At 41.6% G+C, this 27,992-nt stretch overlaps 1 protein-coding gene across 2 annotated transcripts in view; it reads left to right on the top strand.

Moving 5' to 3' along the window:
* LOC149435335 (adhesion G protein-coupled receptor G4-like) overlaps positions 1-27,992 on the top strand; it is a 134,848-nt gene that overhangs the window by 83,666 nt on the left and 23,190 nt on the right. For both annotated transcript variants that reach the window (XM_089662767.1, XM_089662768.1), the window contains exons 12-18: positions 41-245; positions 2,459-2,624; positions 6,515-6,646; positions 8,350-8,472; positions 9,532-9,577; positions 12,665-12,768; positions 26,058-26,179. In XM_089662767.1, coding sequence (XP_089518893.1) covers positions 41-245; positions 2,459-2,624; positions 6,515-6,646; positions 8,350-8,472; positions 9,532-9,577; positions 12,665-12,768; positions 26,058-26,179 — 898 coding nt within the window. The remainder of the gene's footprint in view (positions 1-40; positions 246-2,458; positions 2,625-6,514; positions 6,647-8,349; positions 8,473-9,531; positions 9,578-12,664; positions 12,769-26,057; positions 26,180-27,992) is intronic.

The raw sequence follows: 27,992 nt of genomic DNA, 5'->3' as shown, positions 1-27,992 counted from the left end.
TATTTTTAAGTTAATGTTCACGGCTCTGTTTGTGTTCTAGAAAATGCTAAATATTTGGCAGAACACATTTTAAACATGACGACAAAGGCGCAATTCCTGCAAGAAAATGATGTAACGATCATTCTAAGCAAAGTCACTGAAATAATAGCATTGGGAGATACTGGCATTGAATTTGCCAAAATTCATTTGAATGTTATAAACGACATCTTGACCAAAGCTCGTTCTCTGTACAAATTTACAAATCAGTGAGTATACTATTTTCATTATCTGTTCTGTAAAAGGAAAATGAAAAAGTGACTTAAAACTAAGTACTGATGTACTGGAGCATTTAATATTTATTTTGCCTGTTATATGTGAGACTAACATCATATAGCAGACTGAGATAATGCATTTAAAAAAGCGGAGAGATAAAGGTAATGCAACCGTTAAATATCCCCGGCAGAATATTTACCGTCACTAACCTGGCTGTTATCCATGTGCACAAAGGCTGACTCTCTCACTCAAAGCTGCACGCTGGCAGATATATACTGTATATAAAATACAATATTTTTTTTTATGTCTTTATTTATTAATTATTAATATATTTATTTTTAAATGCAACTAGTGTAAGTGCTTGAATTTGATTTAGTATCTATCTCTTGCAATCCTCTGTACAACTTTCTGGGAGAGGAATGGGCAGTACTCGGAGCCAATCAGAACAGCTGTAAAAAAATATGCTGAGGGGGATCAAGCAAATAGGAGAGCAGAGTGAGCAGGAGGATGGCCTCATTATGCCGCTGCTTCTTCACTGTTAAATCACTGGGGCTGGGTTAAGGTGGTGTAAGCAGCGTATCTCTTAGGCCCCATGCACACTGGGAGTTTATCCATGATGCATGTGGTTCTGGTATTTAGTTTAGCCATAGGCAGAGGACACATGTGTACTGTCCTGCCCCACTGCCAGCAGCCTGTCAAACTCCATGAGAGGATGACAGCTGCTGCAGCTTGACAGTGGGACTATCTGTAATTTCTTTTAGTGCAGTATGCGTCCAAGGATGACTGCTCAGAACGCAAGTCTATGTTTGGGAAATCTGTCCCTTGGTGCATACTGCCCATAACAGAAGTACTGCTAAGTGCACCACCCAGCCCCGTCTAGCTGCAGCAGCTGTCAGCCTCTCATAAAGTTTTACAGGCTCCCAACAGAAGGGCTGGATGGCACACCTGTGTCCTCTGCTTGTGGCTACAATAAATGTCGGAACCCCATTCATCGGGGATAACCACCGTGTGCATGATGCTGGACAGTACACCTGTGCCCTCCACCCATGGCTAAACCCCGAAAACATGCTTCAGCACTAAACACCCAGTGTACATGGGGCATTAATTGTAACAGAGAAAGTGGCTGTGCTGTGTTATGGGGCTGTGTAAGTATCATTACTGAAAGCATAGGCAAAAGAAGGCTTCCTTTATATCAGAGGTCAGCACTTAATTTTCCCTTGGTGCCACAGGAAAATTGGGACTGTTGTGGAAGGCAGAGCTTAATTCTGTCCAATATTATTTATGGACCTGGAAAGGTCTGTAACTACATAAATATATAGAAAACAAATACTTGGCACTAGGAATAATAGGTACAACCTGCAGTTTGGTGGTTGGGGGGGGATGAGCAGATGAGCCATAGTTTTACAGCCTCCTGGCTGTCCACCCAAACTAAAAAACAACAGCCAGACGGAACTGGCTGGGATGCTTTACTTCATGGCCACACAATTTTTAACTCGGGGTACAGAGTTTGACAAGCGTCACTGCTTGTCAAACTTGCCCATTAAGTTCAATGGAGCTGCGCCGTAACCATGTGCAATGAGCATGATTGTGGTGTGGTAGTGAGCCATTATAGGGTTAAATCAGGCGGTGAGGAGTAGATGTAATACCTCCTCACCGCCCTCTGAAAAGCACTGTGACTGGAAGGAGAGAGCCTATGATCAGTACAGTAGGGATTTCTGCAGATCCTGACCTGGAGTAATGAAAAATGCATGGCTCCTGAGGTTTGTAGCATGCAGGTGCTAACACAGGAAGAACTTGGCTGGGTAGCAGAGTGGCAGGAGAGCATGAGGACGTCTCCTAGGCCATGTTCCCCTTCCAGGAACAAACCTTCCTGCTTTACTGATCAGCTCCTCAGACTCTCTCCTTCCAGTTCTCGCAGCTCTGCACATAGACATCTGTCAGCGTGCCTCTCTGAGTCTGTCAGCCTTATTAGTGACAGTGGAATCATTGAGGGCTGGATAGAGACAGCCAAAGGGCCAGATGTGGCCCAGGGGCTGAAATTTGCCCATGTCTGCTTTATATGAATTCAATGTGTGTATTTTACATGCTTGTTTGGAGCTCAGCTTGTACACTAAAAACAGCGATTTATTATAATGACAATAAACAAACTGATACTTTCCTTTGTTTAAATGACTGATCATTCTTCTAACTTTGATTTCATTTAAAGGATCTTAAACATTACAGAGGAAATTGGATTCAGAATAAATTTTTCTGGGGAGAGTGCAAATATCACTGCTGATTCCACGGCTTTACTAGTATTGAATGTTAACTTCAGTAGCTTTCAAGACCTGTATTTCACTGTAACGTCTTATCATCAAGCAGAGAACGTAGAGGTATGGTTGCTACTGCTCTGATGTGCAAATAACATCTTCATAACCCATTTTTCACCTACCTCAGTCAGCCTACCTGACAATCTGCCTGTTGTTGAACTCTATAGTAAAACACCAGTCCTATGGCAGAGGAAGGTAGAAGGTGGCGGGACCTGGCAGAACTGATTATAGGTAGTTGAAGCAGGCAGAGTGGTGCATTCCTAGGGCAGAGGAAGGTAGAAGGTGGCGGGACCTGGCAGAAATGATTATAGGTAGTTGAAGCAGGCAGAGTGGTGCATTCCTAGGGCAGAGGAAGGTAGAAGGTGGCGGGACCTGGCAGAACTGATTATAGGTAGTTGAAGCAGGCAGAGTGGTGCATTCCTATGGCAGAGGAAGGTAGAAGGTGGCGGGACCTGGCAGAACTGATTATAGGTAGTTGAAGCAGGCAGAGTGGTGCATTCCTATGGCAGAGGAAGGTAGAAGGTGGCGGGACCTGGCAGAACTGATTATAGGTAGTTGAAGCAGGCAGAGTGGTGCATTCCTATGGCAGAGGAAGGTAGAAGGTGGCGGGACCTGGCAGAACTGATTATAGGTAGTTGAAGCAGGCAGAGTGGTGCATTCCTAGGGCAGAGGAAGGTAGAAGGTGGCGGGACCTGGCAGAACTGATTATAGGTAGTTGAAGCAGGCAGAGTGGTGCATTACTCACGCCGGCCTTTCCAAACCTTTTTAAAACAGAAGAAACCTTGAAATAATTTAGGTGTCTTAGGGAAGCCCTAATATACTGTAAATTATATTTAAGGCTCATTGTACATTATCATGATCAGTAGATTATAAATACAATAATAATAAAAGGAATAAAGAATGTTGTATATGTTGTATATAAGTGACACCCAGAGGAAATTGTGTTTTAATATCCCCCCCACTTTACTTTCAGTAATAGTCATAAAATTAAGCTAATATATAATATTAATATATATAATATGACTAGAAAAAAATATAGACAGTAAAAATTGTAGTGTTGCGTTATATTAGTGGTCAGTGTGTGCAAAGCAGGGGCAGACTGACCATTTGGAAACTCGGGCACTGCCCGAGGGCCCGGGGTCAGTAGGGGGCCCTATGAGATGCCCCTGGCACCTTTTTCATAGGCTTTTTTGAGTTTGGGCAAGGACACAGGGGCCCCATGATCCCCCATTGCCCGTGGGCCCCATGAGTTGTCAGTCCACCCCTGGTGCAAAGAGATCTGATCTATTGTACAAATATTAGCCTGTTCTGTCAAGATGTTTGGAACAACCTACCTGCCAAGTTCCTTAAAAACTGTGTGTACAAGTACTGTATACCTAGAATTGATGCTGGTTTGAAGACAAAGGGTGGTCACACTAAATATTGATTTGATTTGGGTTTCTCTTCTGTTCATTTACTTTCCATTTTGTTAAATGACAAAAATATATACAGTATATGTTATACAGTATATGTTTTTGAAAGCATTTTTAATTTACAATCTTTCTGCACACCTGCCTAAAGCTTTTGCAGTGTACTCTATATGATTTTTTAAAAATGTATTTTTTTTACTTTTTTTCTAAGTGTAGATAAGACAGTATGTTTGTCTCAAGCATGTTAATATCCACTTACTGTTGACTGACTCACTACCTCTGTTAGAAGTCTATTTCAAGATTCGACTACTCTTTTGGTAAAATACTTTCTCTGATTAGTTTTTAACATTTTTCCTGATAGTTTGAGGTCATATGTTCTTGAGCTTGGCTTCATACTGAAAATACTGCACTCCTGAAATTTATTCACCTCCTTGATGTATTTAAAGGTTTCAATCACGTCTCCCTCTTCCCATCTTTCCTCCAGAATGCACAGATTAAGTTCTTGAAGTCTTGCTTAACCCCCTCTAGCGATGCATCCTAGCATTTTATTCCCTTTTCCCAATGCATGGCAGCACTGTTTGCTAATTTTGCAATGACCTGAAATAAGTACCCTGGCCAACTCCGAACACCCAATATCGTGTTCTGTCAAATGATTATTTTTCCATAAGTGCATTATTTTACGTTTAGAAACTACAGTTTCCACTGTTTTGACCAATCTTCCAGGAATGCCAAATCATGTTCCATTTAACAGACACCTCCAGGGATATCAACCCTATTGCACATCTTTGTGTCATCAGCAAAAAGACATATACTATATTGTCAAACATATTGGGACACCCCTCCAAATCATTGGATTCAGGTGTTCCAATCACCTCCATGGCCACAGGTGTATAAAATTAAGCACCTAAGCATGGAGACTGCTTCTACAAACATTTGTGAAAGAATGGGTCACTCTCAGGAGCTCAGTGAATTCATGCATGGTACTGTGATAGGTTGCCAGCTGTACAATAAGTCCATCCGTGAAATTTTCATGCTACTAAATATTGAACGGTTAGTGGCATTATAACTAAGTGGAAGCAACTGGGAACAACAGCAACTCGTAGGCTACGTAAAATGACAGAGCGGAGTCAGCGCATGCTGAAGTGCACAGTGCGCAGAAGTCACCAACTATTTGCAGAGTCAATAGCTAAAGACCTCCAAAATTTGTGTGGCCTTCAGATTAGCACAACAACAGTGCGTAGAGAGCTTCATGGAATGGGTTTCCATGGTCGAGCAGCCGAGTTGCCAGGAGAACGGTACTTGCCTGACTGCATTGTGCCAAGTGTAAAGTTTGGTGGAGGGGGGGTTTGGTGGTTTGGGGTTGTTTTTCAGGGGATGGGCTTGGCCCCTTCATTCCAGTGAAGGGAAGTCCTGACCTCAACCCGATAGAAGAGAACACCCTTGTAATGAATTAGAGTGGAGAGTGCGAGCCAAGCCTTTTCATCTGACATCAGTGCCTGCATTTCTGGAAGAATGGTCAAACATTCCCATAGACACACTCCTAAACCTTGTGGACAGTCTTACCAGAAGAGATGAAGCTGTTATAGGGTGGGCCAACTCAATTATGAACCCTACAGACTAAGACTGGGATGCCATTAAAGCTCATGTAAATTGAAAGGCATGTGTCCCAATATATTTTGGGAATATAGTGTATCTTACCTACCAAACATTTAGTTATATCACTTACAAATTGAATAAATAGAAGAGGACCTAGTAGAGAGTCTGTGGTACAGCACTAGAGACTGGTTTCTTTTCCGAATGAACCCCAATGCCCAGTGTTCATTGCTCAAGAACCTGTAGCAATCTCTAGAGAACCCTCAGGGTTTTAGAAAAGTTGACTTTTACACTACCACTGCCTACCATAGTTTCTATTTAAAAATAGTACTTTTTTTTTTCATTAACAGCTGGAAATGTTTAAAAAGGAATACGTTTGAAATACTGAAGTAGGTTTACTCTGGAAAAGTGGAGCAGAGTTTATGAAGTGGAGTGCAGTGCAGCAAACGTTAGCCTTCTTTTATGTAAGAAAAGGCTTCTGTGGGGTGCTTTGGGGAAAATTTTAACAATTTAAAGAGAAAGTGCATTACAGTGGTTATGAGTCCAAATATTTTAATTTCATCCTAGTACATCTGGAGGAAACAAGTCAGCCCTTCATCAGGGCTTAATATGATAATATTAATATGTGTTAAACATTTGACTGAACGGACGTTGGACTGGGGTTAAAATGTTTAAACCTACACAGATACCCATACTCCATTTTTTAACCTTTTAAACTTTACTTGCATCAGTCTGGTCCAATTTGCACCAGATATTGAGCCATGATGAAGGTGGCCCCTTAAAACTTCAAAATGTGATGTACCAGAGTGTCAGCAGGAGTTGAACTTATAACCGAAGACACAGTCCCATCTTTTGATTTCTCTTCATTTTTGTTTTTAGAGATTTAGAGATTATTGTTGTATCTAATAGACAATATAAACAGATGTCTGTAAAAGTAATTTATTCCAACAGATCTCATTGGAAAAACCTCCAACTTACAACGCTATTGCCTCCATATATTTGCCTGAAGCAATAGGAGACCATGCTGGAATAGCAGCCTCTAAAGTGCAGTTCAACTTTTTAGGAAGTTTATTACTTTTTTGGGTATGTTTGCAAAATTGTTATGTTCAATAAGGCTTCAAACGTAAAGTGAAAGGAAAATGGACTCCAGTAGTTTTTACATATTGTATTTATGTTCATCTGTCTCTTCTTCTATGCTGTATGTAACTCTATCTATCTATCTATCTATCTATCTATCTATCTATCTTTTGTGGTTTAAGATGTTCTGATCTGTTTTGATATTATTTTGGCTTTCTGAAAAAAATCATCTTAAATGAATATAATGTGAATATATTTTAATTGTATTTTTTCAACCTGGGCATTGTATATTTCTCCTTACATTTGTCATATCCAGCATGAGTTGTCTGTCTGTCTTATCATGTTATATATCACAGATCAAACACTATTGAGATATACACTATATTGCCAAGAGTATTGGGACGTCTCTCCAAATCATTGGATTCAGGTGTTCCAGTCACCTCCATGGCCATAGGTGTATAAACTCAAGTACCTAGGCATGCAGACTGCTTCTACAAACATTTGTAAAAGAATGGGTTGCTCTCAGGAGCTCAGTGAATTCAAGCATGGTACCGTGATAGGTTGCCACCTGTGTAATAAGTCAATCCGTGAAATTTTGCTTGCTACTAAGTATTCCACAGTCAGCTGTTAGTGGTATTATAACAAAGTGAAAGCAACTGAGAACAACAGCAACTCAGCCACGAAGTGGTAGACCACATAAAATGACAGAGCGGGGTAAACGCATGATGAAGCGCACAGGGTGCAGAAGTCGCCAACTGTATGCAAAGTCAATAGCTAAAACCCTCCAAACTTCATGTGGCCTTCAGATTAGCACAACAGCAGTGCGTAGAAAGCTTCATGGAATAGGTTTCCATAGCCGCGCAGCTGCATCCAAGCCTTACATCACCAAGTGCTATACAAAGCATCGCATGCAGTGGTGTAAAGAATGCCACCACTGGACTCTAGAGCAGTGGAAACGTGTTTTTGGAGTGACTAATCGTGCTTCTCTGTCTGGCAATCCGATGGACGTGTCCGGGTTTGACGGTTGCCAGGAGAATGGTACTTGCCTGACTGCATTGTGCCAAGTATTGAGTTTGGTGGAGGGGTATTATTGTGTGGGGTTGTTTTTTAGGGATTGGGCTTTGCCAATTAGTTTCAGTGAAGGGAACTCTTAAGGTGTCAGCATACCTAGACATTTTGGACAATGTTATGGTCCCCACATTGTGGGATCAGTTTGGGGATGGCCCCTTCCTTTTTCAACATGACTGCACACCAGTGCACAAAGCAAGGTCCATAAAGACATGAATGAGTGAATATAGGGTGGAGGAACTTAAGTGGCTTTCATAGAGTCCTGACCTCAACCCGATAGAACACCTTTGGGATGAATTAAAGCGGAGACTGCGAGCCAGGCCTTCTCGTCCAATATCAGTGCCTGCCCTCACAAATGCGTTTCTGGAAGAATGGTCAAACATTCTCAAAGATACACTCCTAAACCTGGTGGACAGCCATCCCAGAAGAGTTGAAGGTGTTATAGCTGCAAAGGGTGGGCCAACTCAATATTGAACCCAAAGGACCAAGACTGGGATGCCATTAAAGTTCATGTGCGTGTACAGCAGGCATCCCAATACTTTTGGCAACATAGTGTATATATATATATAAATATATTTTACGCACACATGCAAAGATTTAATTCTTATTAATGTTTATCATTTACTAATGTCTTTTTGTAGGATTACACCTTAGGTAATTACAAATTAAACACCTATGTCATCAGTGCCACTGTAGAAGGAGCTACCATACAGAAATTAGACCAGCCAATTAGAATCAAGCTACAGCACATTGCTGAAAATGTGGTAAGTTATATTACCTTTAGGTTATATTACAACTGTAGCAGCTCATACGTTAATGTGGAACTAAACTTAAGTAATAAAAAACTGCAAACAGGCAGCTTTTTATTACAGAAGAGACGTGCTATGTCTCTTCTGCAATAACAAATGCTTACCTGCCTGCTCACAGACTTCTATTAAATGCACACTGAACTGTGTATTTGTAGCTCAGCTTGCATTCCCAGCACATGCCAGCTTTGCTAGGATGACAGACTCCCGTTCACAGGATGCTGTCATTCTTCAAACAGTCAATCAAGAGGCCTAAAACCTGACACCTGGAAGTAGCTGGGGAGGAGATGAAAGCAACTGGCCAGAGATTTAACCTCTGCAATGCTGGAATTAGGCTCTGTTTCTCACACATCAGTGTTTTATCCAGCGGCGGACTGACAACTCATGGGGCCCCCGGGCAATAGGGGATCATGGGGCCCCTGTGTCCTTGCCCAAACTCAAAAAAGCCTATGAAAAAGGTACCAGGGGCATCTCATGGAGCCGCCTACTGACCCCGGGCCCTCGGGCAGTGCCCGAGTTTCCAAATGGTCAGTCCGCCCCTGGTTTTATCTCAACCACAAATGGCACACTTCTCTGTTCTTCTCAATAAGAGAACACTATAGAATCTCACAGTTATTGCCAGTTAGGATCTAGCTGTGTTTTAAAGTAAATATGTCATGGGAGAAATGCTGAAGCTGCCATTGCAGACCTCCTTAAAATGTTGGTTGCCTGGTTCAGAGTCAGAGCTCTGCATATTTGCTCTGAACACCCACCCAGGATATTGTATTGATGCAAGTGGAACAGCATGACAGCTAGGAAGTTAGCATTTTAAAAAGGAGAAGTCAGCAAAGGAAACTTCCATTTGGTTTTTTAGAGCAGGATAATTAACACTATATACTTTAAAAACAAAATAGATCTGCTCTTATAAAGAGAGATACAGTGTGCCACTTGTATGTCACAAAAGTCTTTCCTGTCTCTAAGTGCTCCAGCCCTGGTTACTGCTATGTCCTTTTAATTTACTCTATTCTGTTTTTTTAGGAGAGGCATCCAGTAAAGTGCGTATTTTGGGACATCACTAAAAATGGTAAATCAAAAAGTTCTAACTCCTTTAGATCAAAGATTGCCATGACTGGCACAACAATTGTTTAACTGTTTTAATAACTAAACCAATCAATGCATAACCCATTGAATCTTTTTAAAACATCCTTTATCTATTGGATTATGAAGACAAACAGGCAGATTATGTAGCTGTATTAGTAGTGTTTCTAATGAATACAGTACAGTGTGGTCTTTTTAGACAACATTAAAATCTGAAATGCTATTGGCTTAGTGGTAGGCATTTCTGCCCAGCACCACTGGTGTCCTCGGTTTTAATCTCACATACAGACACTATCTTCATGGAGTTTGCATATTCTCCATGTGCTCATGTTGGTTTCCTCCCACACTGTAAGGTTCTTAGTGTAGGGACTAGTGTGGATGTATAGTATGCAACTTGCTGTGTAAATTGATGGTACTATAAAAATACCTGTAATAAATAAACATACTGAATACTTTTAGCACCTTCTTGAAAGGGAAGATGGCTGTCACATACCTGGTTGGGGAGCCTGATGTGGACAGGAGGCATCCTCTTACTACTCCCGCTCGGAGCCCCTGATAGTGGGAATAGAGGGCGCAGAGCCAGAAGTGGCACGAGTGCCGGGTGGGTCTGGAGCTGGTGGCAGGCAGGTGAAGACCCAGGAGATCCGGATGCAGGCCAGGTGCGGATACAGGAACGTGAGTGCAGCAGCAGGTAGGTATGGCGGCAATCAGGATGCGGACCGGGAATGGAAACAGGAGCGTGGATGCGGCAGCAGGCAGGTATGGTGGTAACCAGGATGCAGGCCAGGTGTAGGACCGTAGGTGCAGCGGCAGGTAAGTATGGCAGCAATCAGGATACAAGCCAGGCACAGATACAGGTAATTGAACTAGTATAAAAGATAGTTAGCGCTCTCTTAAAATGTCAGCAGCTAGAACACTTTAGGCAACCACAATGCCTCAAAAATATATCAATATAATCTTAAAACAATGGAGTGCAGCGCTTAACCAAGTAGAAAAGTCAATAAATAGGTATCCACAGTGAATCACTGCACAGATGCGAATTCCCACGGCCTCCACTCTGTCAAATAACAGAAATGCGCACTCACCGGAAACGCATGGGTTATGCGCATGTGTGATCATGCATCACAGGCAATGGGTACATCAGAGGTTAGGCAGCCAGGCATCTCCCTCATGGTGGGTCATCACAGACTCTTTGATCAGATCCAGGGGTCCCCTTAAGGTCAGCCAGGTGTTACTTGTAAAAGAACCTCCTCTCAGGGTGGCAAAAGTGTTTTCTCTGTGGGAATGATAGCTCCAACAGGAGCCCCAGAAAACAAATGCCAAAGATAGTGTAGTATGTCCAAAAATCAGTGCTTTATTAATAAAAATAGCAGGGCAGTATGCATGTAAACATATTGTAATCACACAAGTATGCAGCAGTACTGACCCTCAGTAGTGATGGCCGCCAGGCCTCCTCGTGGCTCTGGCGGTGGAATGACGTCACGCTCTGCACAGCTCCTCCTTAGGCCTTTCGTGCTACAGGCACATCATCAGAGGGGAGGCTGTACAGGAGCGTGACCGACGTCAGTGCTAAAAATAGGGAAATCGGCACATGCGCAGTTAGCCGCGGCCATTTTCCCGAAGAAAGCGTGTACTGCGCATGCGTGAGCACGGCAGCGCCATTTTGCCGTGGATCCGCGATCAAACACATAACGAGGAGGAGACACAGAAGTCTCATAACACAGAATCCCAGTACCGTTTGCTGACTATGCCACAGACCCCAGGGGCTTTATTACAAACACTAATTCCTTCTCAACTCAATATAAGAAGATTAATAAAATAATGAATGATAATTGGGGCATTTTAAAAATGGACCCAATTTTAACAACAATTTTACCAGATAAACCTGAAATTGTATTTTGGAAGGCAACTGCTGTTAGGCATATGATTGCACCAAATGTCGTTGATCCTCCTAAAAACACATCTCTGTTCAATGATCTGAAAGGGTTTCACCCCTGTAATAGGTGCATCATTTGTAAGTGCGATAATACAATGTGCCTGTAGCATGAAAGGCCTAAGGAGGAGCTGTGCAGAGCGTGACATCATTCCACCGCCGGAGCCACGAGGAGGCCCGGCGGCCATCACTACTGAGGGTCAGTACTGCTGCATACTTGTGTGATTACAATATGTTTACATGCATACTGCCCTGCTACTTTTATTAATAAAGCACTGATTTTTGGACATACTACACTATCTTTGGCATTTGTTTTCTGGGGCTCCTGTTGGAGCTATCATTCCCACAGAGAAAACACTTTTGCCACCCTGAGAGGAGGTTCTTTTACAAGTAACACCAGGCTGACCTTAAGGGGACCTCTGGATCTGATCAAAGAGTCTGTGATGACCCACCATGAGGGAGATGCCTGGCTGCCTAACCTCTGATGTACCCATTGCCTGTGATGCATGATCACACATGCGCATAACCCATGCGTTTCCGGTGAGTGCACATTTCTGTTATTTGACAGAGTGGAGGCCGTGGGAATTCGCATCTGTGCAGTGATTCACTGTGGATACCTATTTATTGACTTTTCTACTTGGTTAAGCGCTGCACTCCATTGTTTTAAGATTATATTGACAGATACAGGTAAGTAGGTGCAGCAGAGTCAGACAAGCCGGGTCAGGATCAAACAAGCAAATCAAGTACAAGGGAGCAGGCAAGCGGATAGTCAGGGATAAGCCAGGGTCGGTGCACACGGAGTTCTTTCTTAGTCAGGTCAGATCAGATACAGGCAACAGAATCAAGTTATGGAGTGCAGAACGTTATAGACCAGAAGGCATTGACTAAACTGTATTGCAGGTTCAAATAGCCCACTTTGCAGTGACGTGTACACTAGTGCGCATGCGTGCACCTGCACGCTCCTGCGCATGCACGCCCACACGCTCCCGTACATGTGCACTCGCACCGCCGTGGCCAGAGAGGATGCGGCGCCGTCGCACGGCACCACGGAGGAGGGATCCCTGACAATGGCATCTTAGGACACCCACAATTGACAATGAACTGCTTATATGACTATTGTGTCCTTTCTTTCTGTTGCAGATAATATAGGTGGTTGGAATGAATCTGGCTGTTCAGTGGACGATACCAATGTTGATTACACTTTGTGTAGTTGCTCTCACCTTACTCACTTTGGGGTTCTTCTTGTAAGTATAAACAGATGTGTGGCTTTTGTAGCATGTTTTACAGACTAATGGATATCTAAACCTAAGAACATAAAATGTTATATATTGCAGCCTACAAGTCCTTAGATGTGGTGGCTCCATTGTGCCAGTTATACATGGACCAAGCCTCAACCACTTCAACAGAGACTAATATGGTCAGGCTGGTTTATCGATCGACTTGTGTACAACCAGTCTATTGGTTTTTAACATAATGATCAGTAGCACCGGCTATAGCCGGCAACACTGCTCTCTGTATTCAGACAGCGGGAAGGCTCTACACTTTCAGTATACAATACCACAGTGAAAAAAAAATGATCAATGTATGGACTGCCTCGGTTTTTATTTTTTCAAGCTAAAAACATGTTCATCAAGTACAAAAAAAATAGCAAGAAATGCAGTGTTCTTGTTACATCCTGTTAGCTTAGCACAGACATTGTTATGTTATCTAAACTACTTATCCCCCCCCCCCATGCAGTGAAGATGGAGAGAGGAAGACATGTTCAAAATCCAGTGATAGCAATGTTTCCCACTAAAGATACAGCAGGAAAGGAAGTATGTTGCACCAGGTGAAATTAAATGAAAAAAGTTCAGAAAACTCATCTAAGGATAATCTGCAATAAATTACATTTTTGTTTGAGCCTTTATACCCCACACCTGTACTGACAAATGTAGAGTTTTCATTGCTGACTTCCTTCTTATGAATACTAGTTCACTGGCTGTCTCTGCCTACTGTGCTTTATGAGACATTGGCCTAAAACAAGTGAGGCTAAGTCAGAACTTCTGATCTGCATGTTACAGGTCCATGGCTCTAAGTACTTAAAGGAATAGTTCACCTTTACCATAAAACTGCCTATGCATATAAGGGGTGTCTGTAGATAAAAACAAACTGTGCAGCTCTGGCTAAAGTTGAACAATGACCTTGCTATAGGTGTAGGCCATTTACATACCTCCTGAAACCTGACTGGAAAACTTCCAGGGCGTTGCTAGGTGAGGCTTAGTCATTACTGCTCTCCTCCCCCATGACAGGAGTGAGCTCTCAGAAGCAGAGTTCAGAGCTACTGCATTAGGGGAGAAGAAGCAATGACTAGACCTCACTTAGCAACATCTTAGCAATGTCCTGGGAGTATTCCAGTCAAGCTTTATGAGGTACATAAATGGCCTACACCTATAGCAAGAATAATATTCAACTTTAGTCAGAGATACACAATTTGTTATTATCCACAGACACCCCTTATCTGCATAATTAGGTTTTTGGTAAAGGTGGACTAACACTTAAAGCAATATTAGCATATTTAAAAAAAGAGGTCAGTAGTCGCAGCCTACATGTCCATTTTAAGGTTTAATAAAAACAAGTTCTATGGGGATAGGATGCCTTCACTGTTTAGCTGATACCAGTTCCTTACATTTTAAAGCCAGCTTTTGTTGAGCAGGGTGATGCCATCCATGACTCAAATTTCTTCTGATTTGGAAGGACCTGTGTATAGCTAGCTAGCCAAACAAATACATATATAATTTGTACCAATGAACAATGCCTTCTTAGCTTTATTCTGTCCTTAATAACCCCTTCACGTCGGCGCCTCCTGTCCCTTTAAGGGTTTCAGAAGCCAGGAGGCGGGGTTTAGGGTCATGTGACCGCTGTGACACGCCATCGCGGCGTTCACATGATTGGGAAAAGTCCCGATCGAAAGAGGAGATCGGGACCTTTCCGTGAGTACCGGACATGTGTGCAAGGAGCAGGCATGGCACGCGCTCTCAGCACATATGTTCTTTTTTAATAGAACGCAAATGTGCAGCCGCTCGGAGTCTAGGCCCAGACACATTTGAGTTCGGCCAGCATGAAGAGGTTAAGATACAGTTTTCTGTACGTATAGTATTTTAAAATTAAAGTGTACAATAGGTTAATGATATGTCTCTTGTAGATCCACACCCATATTAAATTAAAATGTGTGCAAGGGCTAAAGCAAAACACACACTATCCAGAAGAAGCAGCTAGCACTTTACCCTGATACAAAGTATAAATCTTAAATAAAATATTAGAATGCAGTGCTGGAATAAAACATGCATTTAAATGTACTTCATCTATTCTGTATATAACTATCCTCTATAAAAAGAAAAATTAACAGTGTGCAAAATTACTAACAGAAACCACTTTACAACATGTGCTAATAATCATGTGCAAAATATGCATTAAAGTGCTGAAAAATATTGATGTGCAGAAAAATGCAAACAAAATATTCAAATGTAACAGAGTTCATTTTGGGGGTTAAATTAAATGAGTCCCCCCACAGATAATCATATCATTGTAAACAGTCACAATAATAGGTGAGGAGAAAAGTAACCCTCTTTCACAAGCGAGCAACTAAAACCCTGTGCACCATCAAGGCTTAACAAAATTAAATGACCGCCAATGCTGAGTGGTCATATATGGCTTTGCATGTCACCAAAAGAAAGGGACCTCATGCTCCTCGACCACATACCATGGGGTTCCCTTTATAGCGCATGCCACATTAAGAGAATGAAAATCACAGATCTCATAGTGTGAATCCACATAAAAACAGTAATTATTATGCAGTTGCACTTACAAAGCCTTGAGGAGCATATAGCATGCTTCCAAAAGTCCTTTTGCCAGTAACAAAGATGGCTGCAGCTTGGCGCTCATTAAATGAATGCCCCACCCCTTATTAAAGCACATTCTAGGCTTACAATGGCTTGTTGGACGCACATAAAAAGGTATTCCTTGAAAAGTTGGCAATTTTGAGTGCTTATGCACAGGACATAGCGAGTACAGGTCACAAGTAAGTTTACAGTATCCAAGATCAATCAGAATATTAGGAGAAGTTTAGACCCATGTCTTCCAAAGTTTATTTGGCATGTTGGCATCCAAAGTTCTTTTATAACTTTGAAATTGCAGAGCTGAGATATTTCCATCAGAATACCATTGTGTTCCACTGTTGCAGTGTTTACAGGTCTAAATAATGATGTCATGTTCACATGTTCATGCAGAAACAGTGAAATTATTATATTATTATTTTGTATTAGGGCTTTTTGGAAAGAGTCAGAGACACAGACTACTAGCTGCACTGGAGTCTCCTAGAGATTTTAGAATCCAGCTGTTGATTTGTCTACTGGTGGCCACTCAAAATCAAATTATTAATTCATTTATAACTGCTTATACACCATATTTATTTGTTTAAAGTGGAACTTTTAGTAATTGTGTAAGTCTGTATGAAATATTTCTTTACATGTCACAATCTACAGCATCATTTTAAGAAAAGCTCAACCTTTTATCGGTTAAATGCCATGTGCTTCTGTCTAGTGAATTTGCCTAGGCTGGGAATATGACTACAGTTTGCTGCAGGCAGGAGGAAGCGCAACATAGAAGCCATCTGTTCCACAAATCTTGATAAGATAGAAGAAGTCCAGAGACTGGTAACAAAAATGTTGAAAGGCCTGAGGGATAAAACATATCAAGAAAGACTTCAGGAACATGGGGACATGACCTCAAACTAACCGGAGGAAAGTTCATAACTAGTCTCAGAAAGCATTATTTTACTGAAAGGGTAGTTGATACTTGGAAACGTTTTCCAGTAAAGGTAGGGAATCAGTCAACAGTAAGTGATTTCAAACATGCCTGGGACAAACATACTATAGACCTGTACTCAGACAAAAAAGTTAACGAAAGCAAGAAACCCCCCCCCCAAAAAAACAATAAAATAAATACAAAACATATAAGAAAAAAAAAAGGGCAGACTTGATGGATGGCTTGGTCTTTTTTCTGCTGTCACTTTTCTATGTTTCTATGCCTATTTACTTACTGTTTTCACCAGAATCCCATATGTTTTTAAAGAGATGTTTATTTAGTTTTAACAAAAGTTACAATAGGCTCATAAGCAATCAGGAGCCCCAAAAAAGAGTAAGCTGTACACATCAAGGACCAAAATAGCAAGTGTGTAGGGGCTACGCAGAGCCCAAATTTAGACAATGTTACAGCTATGTTCACAAAATGAACAAGATAGATTCAGAAACCAAATACACAGACACACACATTCATACAAAGCCGGACATACGTACGCCACCTTCTCCCCCCTAATCATCAGGAGATAGAAGGCCCATAGCAGTGTTGTAGGAAACAGCTTAATCTGTGGAGACACGTGATAGTGACTGAGATAATGGAATATCACCCCAGAAGGAATATGAGATGTCTAACCATGGTTGCTACACAAACTTTTTAGGGCAAGCCCGACCTTTATAGATCAACTTATATTTAGGCAGATCATTGTTAACCATATGATAGAATTGTTGTATGGAAGATGGATTAGCATTTTTCCAATTCAGCAAGATTATTTTTCTAGCGTATAACAAAAGGATACATATTAAAATTCTGGGATGAGTCTGAGGTATGAAATCATTCAAAATTCCAAACTTCCAGAGTAAGAGGAACTGGAAAATGTAGGGTAGTGTATAAAAAAAAGAAAAGAAAAAGATTCTGCCAATACAATGTAAGAGTTGGGCAGGGCCAGAACATGTGCAGCAGATCTGTACCCTCAAGGCCACAACAGGGACAAGAGGCCACCGATCCAAAACCCATAAGAGCCAACTTAGCCAGGGTATAGTGAAGATGGTGAATAAACTTGAATTTAGTAAATTTCATCAGCAGTACTAATGAGGTCTTAAAAACAGACCTCTGTAGCTTCTTCCCAACCCTCTTCAAGCAGCTCAGGGAACACTGCCACCCACTTGCGCTTAGCAAAGTGGAAGGGGTTGGCCCCAGCGAATTGAAGATGGGAATAGAAAGTGGTAACCAACTTAGTAATATTTGGATTTAATAGTAGTAATTATAAGGACAATTCCAAGAGCTCAAGAGTCATAGTCCTAAATTGTGTCCATGTAGCATAATGTAGCAGCAAATATTTGTAAAACAATATTGGGCACCTTATAAAGGGTCTTTAGGTCATCAAAATATATAAAAATACCATTAAAAAAAACAAGTGAAAGGTAAGTATCAGCAAGTCGGCACCGCATACTTGAGTCGGGGTAACCCAAGAGCTCAGGAATGTTAGGGTTGTGTCATAGAGGAGTTCATGGAAATACCTCAGGAGTTGGGGATAATACTTTACCCCCTTCTTACCAGGCCAATCAACTAGTATCTATCGGAGAGTGGCAAGAAGACAGGAGGTAACAGACCTAAGGGTGTCTTGCAGGGAAAATGCAGAGCCATACAGAGCAGACAGGAGTATAGTGAAGAAGGTAGGAGAGGTGCCCTGGAACTAGTTATACACGTAGGTAAGTGAAGCAATTAAATAGTTGAGGCGGTTAGGACATGCCAGACCCCCATCTACTTTGGGGGCCTGGAGCAAGGATTTAGCCACCCATGGATGCGCCCCCTTCCACCAGAATCCCATATTAATCTAGCCAATCTAGAGTGAATTTGATACCTTCAATGGTCTAAGTTCTGGTCTGGAGGCACTTGCTCTACACTGTAGCTAAACTTATGCAAGGGCTGTCTGCCTCTATAGTTTGCAATCTCTAGCAATTACACAACTGCAGTGCAGCCTAAAAAACATTATTTATGGCTCCTGGCAAGGTAGACATCAATAGGTAAGGGGAAGTTAGGCATTCCTTTCCTTGTTCTCATTCCTTATCTGCAGTTTTTGTAAAAAAGCTTTACAAAGTAAAGATTTACACCAGATTTAGTCTGTGACTACAGCTTTCAAAGCACAGAGAAAGAGATGATATATGCAAAGTTGCTTTGTATTCCTGGATATACAAGGGGCATTCAAGTCAAACTGGGATGTTTAATTTTACAGGTATAAAAAGGGATGCTAGCATGGCTGTACTACATGCAGTAGTAAGTGGCAAGTGTGCTATATTACTGATAGGCCAGTCCAGAGACTGTTAATCAAAACAATGTTGCATGGAACAGGATGTGGTGATCATTCACAAGTTTCTTCTGAATGAAGGCATAAAATCGCAGATATCTACAGAAGACTTCAAGCACAGTACAGTGACGGGTGATGAGACGCTCAGCCGCAGTAATACATTTGAATGGTGTAAACATTTCAAAGATGGCGGTATGTCTGTCAGTAATGGTTCCCAGCACACAGCAGTCATTCCTGTGAACATTCAGCACGTGGAACACCTGATCCTGGATAAGCAACGTGTAACCTGTCAAGAAAATGCACAAGAGACAAATCTTTCTGTGGGATTGGTATACACAATCATTCACAAATATTTTAAAATGGTTCAGGCGTTCTGATCAATTTGTCTATGCCGAAGCTTTCCAGGCATTAGATAAACGCAGGGATAAGTGTATAAATGTAGCAGGGGAGTATGTAGAAAAATAAATGCAGTTTCCACTCCTTGAAAATTTTTCTTTTATTATATAAGTTGAAAGTCCTGGTTTGACTTGAACTCCCCTCGTATTATAAGAGATAATGTTCTTTACTAGAGTAATTCTATGATGTGGCCAGGTTAGGGATATTCAAGTATTTATGTATTCTTTACAAGCACTACATAAGCTTTAAACTAAGCCCTTACTAATCTCTGTAGTTGCAGCCACTGTGGACCAATTCATCTCCAATTCTGCAACAGAAGCACTTAAGTTGTTCAAGTGGGTTCTCAGCACTTTGTTCTCTCTTTTCTTACTGGGCACATGCTCTCTATTTACATTAAACATTAGAAGGCTGGCAAGATGCCAATTTAATGATGGTGGAGCAGAGGAGATGAATTAGGCCCAGAGCACTTTGTAGCTCAAAGCTACAAAACCAATCAATATTAAATTTCCTGTTGTTTTAAATGGTGCTTGTTCATAAAGGCAAAGGCACCTGGCACTAAATGCTTGTCACTCGAAAAAGTATAGGCGTTTTCAGGAATTTTGGCCCCTAGACTTTAATGGGAGCTTATGACAAAACATACAGAAACGCAAGTTAGCACATTTTTCAGGTGCTCCCATAATGAAAGTCTATGGGGCCAAAAACACATGATCCTGCCCCTAAGAAGCTCCTGTAAGCAAATTACTCATAAAAAAGTAACACGTGCAAAAAAGCACAAAAAAGCATGAAAAATGACAGGTATGAATGAGCCGTTAGGGAGAAACAGTAAAATTGAGAAGCTTTGGTTGCAAACTTTGAGGACTAATTTCCCCAGATTGGCTTCAGTGAGGGCTTGTTTTAAAATGTATTTACTGCTTTTTAAGAATATGTAAATATTTGTATGTTAATTGTGTGCTCACAGTTCTACTTCAAGGCAAAGTCCTTCATACCCAGAAGAGTATTTTCTTTCATTGCAGCAAATAAAGTGTCAGGAAAGCAAATGAAAGGTAAGTATGTACTGCTGAGAATGAGAATGAGCGCATTAACACTCCGGTCACATCGGGTACAACTATTTTCATGCCATGCTATTTTCATGCCATGCGACTTGCAAATTGTCTGCCACATCGCACCCTATGGTCGCACACTATTGTCCGCAATTAGAGCAGTCAAATCGGTGCAGATCCGACTTGGTCGAGGTGCACCGATTTCTAAAGTAGTACATGCACTAATTTTGGTGTGATTTGCATAGACATCTGTGTCAGATGTCTTCCAAATCGCACATGAAATCAGCATCTCACCCAACTTTTAAATCGTGTGACTTCACTGTAAGCAAACTTGTAGCTTTTCTTGCATGGTCAGAGCACAGGTTTGCTTTAAAAGATAAATTCACCTTTGGAAGCATGTTATAAGTTACGCCTATATTTAGGGTGTAAAGTGTAACATACTCCACCTATCCCACCCCCTTTTCTCCACATGACAGTGGGTGGGATTTCCTCTCCCTTCATTAGCTGTCACTTTTCAAAAACAGCTCGTCTGTGCGGGGCTCCTCCTACACAGCCATGTCTTTCATCCATGGCAATCTGTGAATGAATGAACTACTAATCCCATCTTCCACTGCCGCAGACGGCTTGTAGTTCTCAATGAACTAAGAGGGCACTGGTGTGTGCTCTCCTAGTTCTTGATTCTTCCTGCTCTTTAGTAACTGCCTGCCCATATGGGTGACATTGCATCTACTGATCATGGGTGCAATGCTCTGCAGGCTGCTGCTGGGGAAAAATAATAAATGCATTTTTGTTATGCAGAAATATGTACATTGATTACTTTTTTTTCCCAAAAGGTGAACTTAGCCTTTAAAACTGATCCTCAGGCAGATATAAAAGACATATTAAAACAGTTCTGTAATAATAACTAGATCTTCAAATGCTTTTATCTTTGAATACAAGCAAGTAATTACGTGAATTTTGTCATGGTATCAACCTCTTGCAGTCTTCTTTAGAGTCTGCACAGCAGAGCTCACAGAGGGAGACGGAGAAGAAGCACAAGCAGCCAGTCAAATGTGCTGCAGTGCAAGGAATGTACTAACAGAAGGAGAGCACAGAGTGACAGAAAGCTGATTTCATCAGTGGGCTGCTTCTCAATTCACTGTCCAGTCAAAGGGTGGGGAGGATACCTGTAAATGAAAGTGAAACTACCATTGGAGAAAGATCAGGTCTTCTGCCCTGACACACATTTCTGTGCTATGTGGCAGAACTGTATAAATCCCAAAACTGAATGGACAGAAATACAAATCCTTTAGTGCGTAAAACAGCTCCTCTATACGCATTGCATCTATGTATTTATCTGTTTGCCTAGCGTTCAGCTATAATGAGCAAAGGAGTGAATACTTTGTTGCGTATGGAGAGAAACAAAAACACATTTGCTGTAGGCCCATTCATAAAACCTGAATATAAGAAAGTGTTCTTAATTCTAAATCACCCATATTTCAGCTGTCATTTTATCTGTTTGTCAATTAGAGCAGTGTTTCTCAAACGTTTTTCAGTAAAGGTACCCTTTAAAATTATGGACAGTCTTGAAGCACCCCATTCTAAAATGTGAAAAAATATTCTCATAGCTTTATATAACGCAGCAACATCCACACATGTAGGACACCCAACATTAGAGGTGATTTTTTCTTCCAAAGCAAATACACTTTTGCACACTGGTACTGACTAGTATTCCAGTGTTTCTCTTCTACCTCAGTTTTTCTCCATCACTGAGCTAATGTGACCCCAACACTAATGGAGAGGGGCGGGGGAGGGTCAAACTAGGAAGCTGTGCAGGCAGCTGACATCCTCCTTAACAACTGATGATGTCATTGGTTGTCAGGATGCTGGCGGCTAGAAGGTCGTAATGGTGCACAATGAAAACGTGTGGCTTTGTGTAACTAAAAGGCAGGCTTGTTCCACCCGCTGGCTTGTATACAAGTTTTGGGCAATTTTTAGACATTTTGCCAAGGCACTCCTGAAGAAACCTCAAGGCGCCCCAGGGTGCCTGGGCACTCTGGTTGAGAATGGCTGAGTTAGACCAGTGTTTCTCAACCTTTTTTAAGTCAAGTCAACCTTTGAATTTATACACAATCTCTCAGCACCCTATTCTAAAATGTAAAAAAACCTAAACTAATAGTTTAACATTGCGCAATAGAATCCAAACACATAGGACACCCAACATTTGAGATGATTTATTCTTCTAAAGGAAATAAACCTTTGCATACTGGTAATGACTAGTATTCCAGTGTTTCTCTTCTCCCTCAGTTACTCATCCTCTCTTAGTTAATGTGACCCCAGTGCTGATGGAGAGGAGCAGGAGAGAACAAAACTAGGATGCTGTGCAGGCTCCTGATGTCCTCCTTATCAACCGATGGCGTCCTTGGTTGTTAGGACGCTGAGAGCTAGAAGGTTGTAATAGTGTGCAATGAAAACCTGTGGCTTTGTGTAACTAAAAGGCAGGCTTCATGCACCTGCTGGCTTGTATACAAGTTTTAGGCATTTTGCCAAGGCACCCCTGAAGAAACCTGAGGGCACCCCAGGGTGCCTGGGTACCATGGTTGAAAAAGGGGACAGACTAAAACATTTAATGACAAAATGGCTTAATGTAGCTTAATGTGTAATAAACTGCCTAAATCTCAAGCAACTGACTTTGCACAGCCCAAGTTCTCAACATCCCAAACATGTCCTAGAAGTTTCATAGATTTTGGCCTGCCACAAAGAAAATGGGGGACATTAAGCTTGTTTTTTGGGGAGCTTAATGTGGTTTAACGTACAAAAAAGAGCTTAGATATTTACCAATTTCCCCCAAACTTCACACAATAGAAGACTCTGTCTATGAAGACTCTATCTATGGCAACATATTCTGAAAATGTCAGATCATTTGGTAAGTCACACCAAAAGTTATTTACGTTAAAGTGATACTAAAGGCTAGTTTTTTACACGTTAAGCTACATTAAGCCGTTTTCACATTAAACGTTTTAGTCTGTCCCTTGAAAAAGGCTGAGTTAGACCATTTAAAACGGAGCTCCACCCAAAAGGGGCAAGAACCACTTTAAACCTTTGTCCCTCGCTCCCCAATAAGGATTCGCACCTTTGGGGAGCAAGGGGGGGGAGCAGGTACCCGAATGTGACAGGTACCAGCTCCCTTTTCTGCGGACGTTGTCCTCCCCCCCTCCCTCCTCATAGTCTTCTGGGACACGTGACAGGTCCCAGAAGACTATGGGGCCATTCACAAACGCATGTGCAGTGGGCACCCGGCTGTGAAGCCGCAAGCTGTCACAGCCGGGTGCCCACACTGAAGATGCTGGTGCCAGGGAGAGAAGACGGTTGGTGAAACCAGCAGAGGTGAGGACACCGCAGGATCGAGGGACAGATACGTTTTTGCATTTTAAAAGTCAGCAGCTACAGTTTTTGTATTTGTTGACTTTTATTTTTATTTTTTTCAGGTGGAATTCTGCTTTAAGCTGACCTTGTAGGATGCCATGGAAACACAGACATAGTTGTTTCCTTCAGTTATTAGAAATGAAGGCCAACATTGCAGGAACTCCATTTTTTATGATCTATAAATGACCTCTAGTGGTACAAGATGAGACTTGGAGAATGGAGAAATTACAATTATGAGCCAGTGCACATTTACCAAATTATTACAGTCATATTAAACCCTCAGTTTTTTAATGCACTTTAAGCAGATGATTTGAGTAAGCAGCATATTGACCTTTAAATTTTTGTCTGTGTTCAGTCAACTGCAGATTGCTTTTCAAAGGGCAATGCTAGTGCAAATGAGCCCTTAGTGTGACACCTGTCATTTGCACAGGGGCGGACTGACAACTCATGGGGCCCCCGGGCAATAGGGGATCATGGGGCCCCTGTCTCCTTGCCCAAACTCAAAAAAGCCTATGAAAAAGGTACATCTCATGGGGCCCCCTACTGACCCCAGATCATATGGTCAGTCCGCCCCTGCATTTGCAGGATCCTATGGATGCCACCCTTGTATGCAGGGACTAGGCTGTGTCTCCCTACAATGTATACATCAATAGAAACATACAGCCCTGTAGCCTAGGATAGCAAAACACTCCCATTGCTTCTGCCTCCTCCGTTCTCCAAACTAACAGACTGACTCCAGACTCCACTGTCAAAGCGGTATTAAATCCAAAACCAAAAATATGATATATTGCAGCTTACCCATTATTACATGCAGTGGATGCATTCGTTTTCTTTTTTTCCCCTCTGTTTTATCAAATGATCTGGCCAGTAAAAAACCTCCTGTATTAGAGTGCCACTACTCTGGAGGATGGAGCACAGGGGCACTTTTGAACAGCAGCATTGTCACTCTAGGGGAAGGGGAGTATTAGATGTACTAGCAGATTTAGATAGATTAACAAGCTGAAGCCAAACTCCAGCTAACGCTTTATAACCAGTTACAGGAAGCTGTTTTTTTGTTTTACTTTTTGGGATTAAGGTTTGAGATAAATTAATAAAACTGATCATTGTAAGCACCCCCTCTAAGTGTTGAATTGTAAACTGCAAATTGGCCTGGGCAGGAAGGGGGTGAAAGTGCCCAGTATTGAAATGGTTAAACTAAGGAAAGTGAGGGCTTAAAGTGGTATTAAACCCAAAAGCAAACAGTTATATACCATTTCTTAAATGTGATGGCTGCATTTGTTTTCTTTTTTTAGGCTTTCCTTCTTTTAATATCATGTGGAGATGCAGCCAGTAAGTCTGTTGTGTTTCAAAAGAACAAACTCTCATTTACAGGGATGAGAGAAACCATTTAGCAGGCAGGGGTGCTGTGCTTACAATGATCAGATTTTATTTATTCATGTAAAACCTTTATCCCAAAAGTAAAAAAAAACTGTTTGCTGTAACTGCTTATAAAGTATTAGCTGGAGTTTAGCTTCAATTTGTTAGTGTATTTAAATGTGCTAGTACATCTAACACTCCCCTGCCACAGACTGACTATGCTGCTGTCTAAAGGTGCTCCCTATGCTTCGTCATCAGCAATATATTACATTTTTGGTTTTGGGTTTAAAACTGCTTTAATACTACTTTAAAGTGATTGTGAACCCTCCCCTTGTTAAACAATTCATTCAGTTTAAAATAGAAATTTAAGCAAAACATTTGTGTATAGATATTGTATAAAAAAAATTACAAATACCGTTTTCCCGTTTTTAAAAGTGATCACATTCCTTCTCTTCTAGGCTGAATAAGAGCAGGGGGAGGAGAAACAGCAGCACACTGTTCTCTCCAGTGAATGGCTGTGCGGAGGAGGGGTGTTTGGACAAGTATGATCATTGGAGGAGAGCAGGCAGAGTTCCCAGCATCGCTAGAGAACTGACCATGCTGTGCTCTCATGTCTAGTGTGCTCAATTTTTAACAGGAAAGCAAAGGAACTGGCAGGAACACCAGGGATTTCACACATAGGAAGCAATAGAAAGAGAACAGGATACTTTTTCATACAAGTACATGGTACAGCAGGCACATATCAGGAATATGAAATGTTGGGTTTACATGTTCTTTAACCTCTTCACGCTGGCTGAACACAAATGTGCGGCCTCCCGGCATCTGGGCGTAGACGCCGAGCGGCTGCACATTTGCATTCTATTAAAAAAAGACATACGTGCCGAGAGCGCATGCCCTGCACGCTCCCGGCACACATGTCTGGTACTCACGGAAAGGTCCCGATCTCCTCTTTTGATCGGGACCTTTCCCGATCATGTGACCCTAAACCCCGTCCCGTCCCATCACATGACCCTAAACCCTGTCCCGTCTCCCGGCTTCTGAAACTCTTAAAGGGCCGGGAGGCACCGGCATGAAGGGGTTAAGCAATATTTCTTTCTGTCCATACTGCTAAGGTACTATATTTCTTTTGCTATAAAATGAAACAGTCTGAGATACTGAAGACAAGCATACTCATTTTTCATTTCTTTTTTTTCAGGATTTGTCAAGAAAACCTTTCAACCCATTTGATGAGTACATAATGAGTCTGATGACATATGTGGGATGTGGCATCACCTCCCTGTTTCTTGGGGTCACTCTTGTAACTTATGGGATGTTTAAGTGAGTTTTATGTCATCAAAATATATTGAAAATAAGTTTCTCACATTTTCATATGTTTTCATACTTAGCTATCATAAGACGGATAAATATCTCTTGTGACTTTATCTCTCTCCAATAACATATGGAATATCTCATCGAGTTTTATAGCATAAACGGATATTGAAAATGAGCTTCTCACATTTTCAGATTTTCCTATACTAATTTATCTAGTGTTAAAGAACAAGTCTGATTTCATTAAAAGATAGGTACGACAATTAAAATAGTAAAAGAGCTTCTTGTTCCCAATGGAATCCACCTTGTCATAACTCCATTAGAACTGGCACATTCTCTAGAGACAAACATAATTGTGGATGGGGCTTAAAACACCCTAGTGGGGACACTGTGGAACTGTACTTGCTATTTGTTAATGCCTAAATACGAGGCAGGAGTTTGCGGTCGTGGGAATTCAACATTAAGGCATACCTCCAGACTTAGAAGCGTGCAGAAACTTGCACAGTTAACTCTTTTGTAAGCAGTACCCAAACTTGTTACACTGTTAAAACAGAAATTTGGGTTTTTATTTTTTAAATATACTTACCATATTTTCCAGCGTATAAGGCGACTGGGTGTATATGACAACCCCCTAATTTTCCAGTTAACACATAGGTTTTGGGCTATACTCGCCGTATAAGACTACCCCCCTTCCGAGGCAACACCATTTAAAAACATCAGATTTTTTAATTGAAATGGTTGTGACTTACCGGTACTTAAAATCCTTCAAAATCCTCATGTTCATCCTCTGACATCATAAGTTCATGAATGACATCTTGTGATACATTTGTAAGACAGTCATCATATGGATCAAATTCCAAATCAGATGGTTACCGCTGGATGTGCGGTAATACGGTAGCTTCGGCTACATACAGTATACAGTATATATACAGCCCGCTGGATGTGCAGTAATGTACATACAGTATACCGCGCTGAGCCAAGCTGGATCAAAACAAATGTCCCTATGACAGATTAATCTGTCAGCCCGCTGGATGTGTGGTATGTACAGTATACTGAGTATATACCACTGTGGTATATACAGTATACTGAGCCAAGCTGTTTCAAAACGTACTGGTACATCCCTACGGTAATCAGACCGCTGGATGCGTGTATGTACAGTAGCTGAGGCTGCATACAGTATACGCTGGGCCAATCATGGCGAGCGATGTATTCTACTAACGAATACAAAGCCTGCTCGGATTGGCTGAGGTTGTGACATCATCAGCCCACCTCTCTGACTCAGCCAATCCGAGCAGGCTTTGTATTCATTAGTAGAATACATCACTCACCGTGATTGGCCCAGTGTATACTGTATGTAGCCGCAGCTACCGTACATACACGCATCCAGCGGGCTGATTACAGTAGAGACATACCGGTACATTTTGAAACCGCTTGGCTCAGAGCAGAATACTGTATATACCGAACATCCAGCGGGCTGACAGATTAATCTGTCATATGGACATTTGTTTTGAGCCAGCTTGGCTCAGCACGGGATACTGTATGTACAGTATTACCACACATCCAGCCAGCTTGACCTGAACAAACTCAAGGTTCACATTTTATACCCCGCGTATAAGACGACCCACAATTTTTGGGGTATATTTTTAAGTATAAAAAGTAGTCTTATACGCCAGAAAATACTGTATGTAGATGGATGCAGTATCGATCTGATGCTGCAGCTGTTCCCTGTCAGCTCTAAGGCTGAGAACTGAGCGATCAGACACCACTGATCAGTCAGTTCTCCCTGCCGCTCTGAGCAGAGAGCCGTGACGGTCAGTTACCA

The sequence above is a fragment of the Staurois parvus genome, unplaced genomic scaffold (assembly GCF_062004578.1).
Source record: "Staurois parvus isolate SC_StPar_1 unplaced genomic scaffold, SC_StPar_1.0 ptg001535l, whole genome shotgun sequence".
In the NCBI taxonomy this organism is placed as follows: domain Eukaryota; kingdom Metazoa; phylum Chordata; class Amphibia; order Anura; family Ranidae; genus Staurois; species Staurois parvus.
This window is presented reverse-complemented; position numbering and strand designations above follow the sequence as displayed.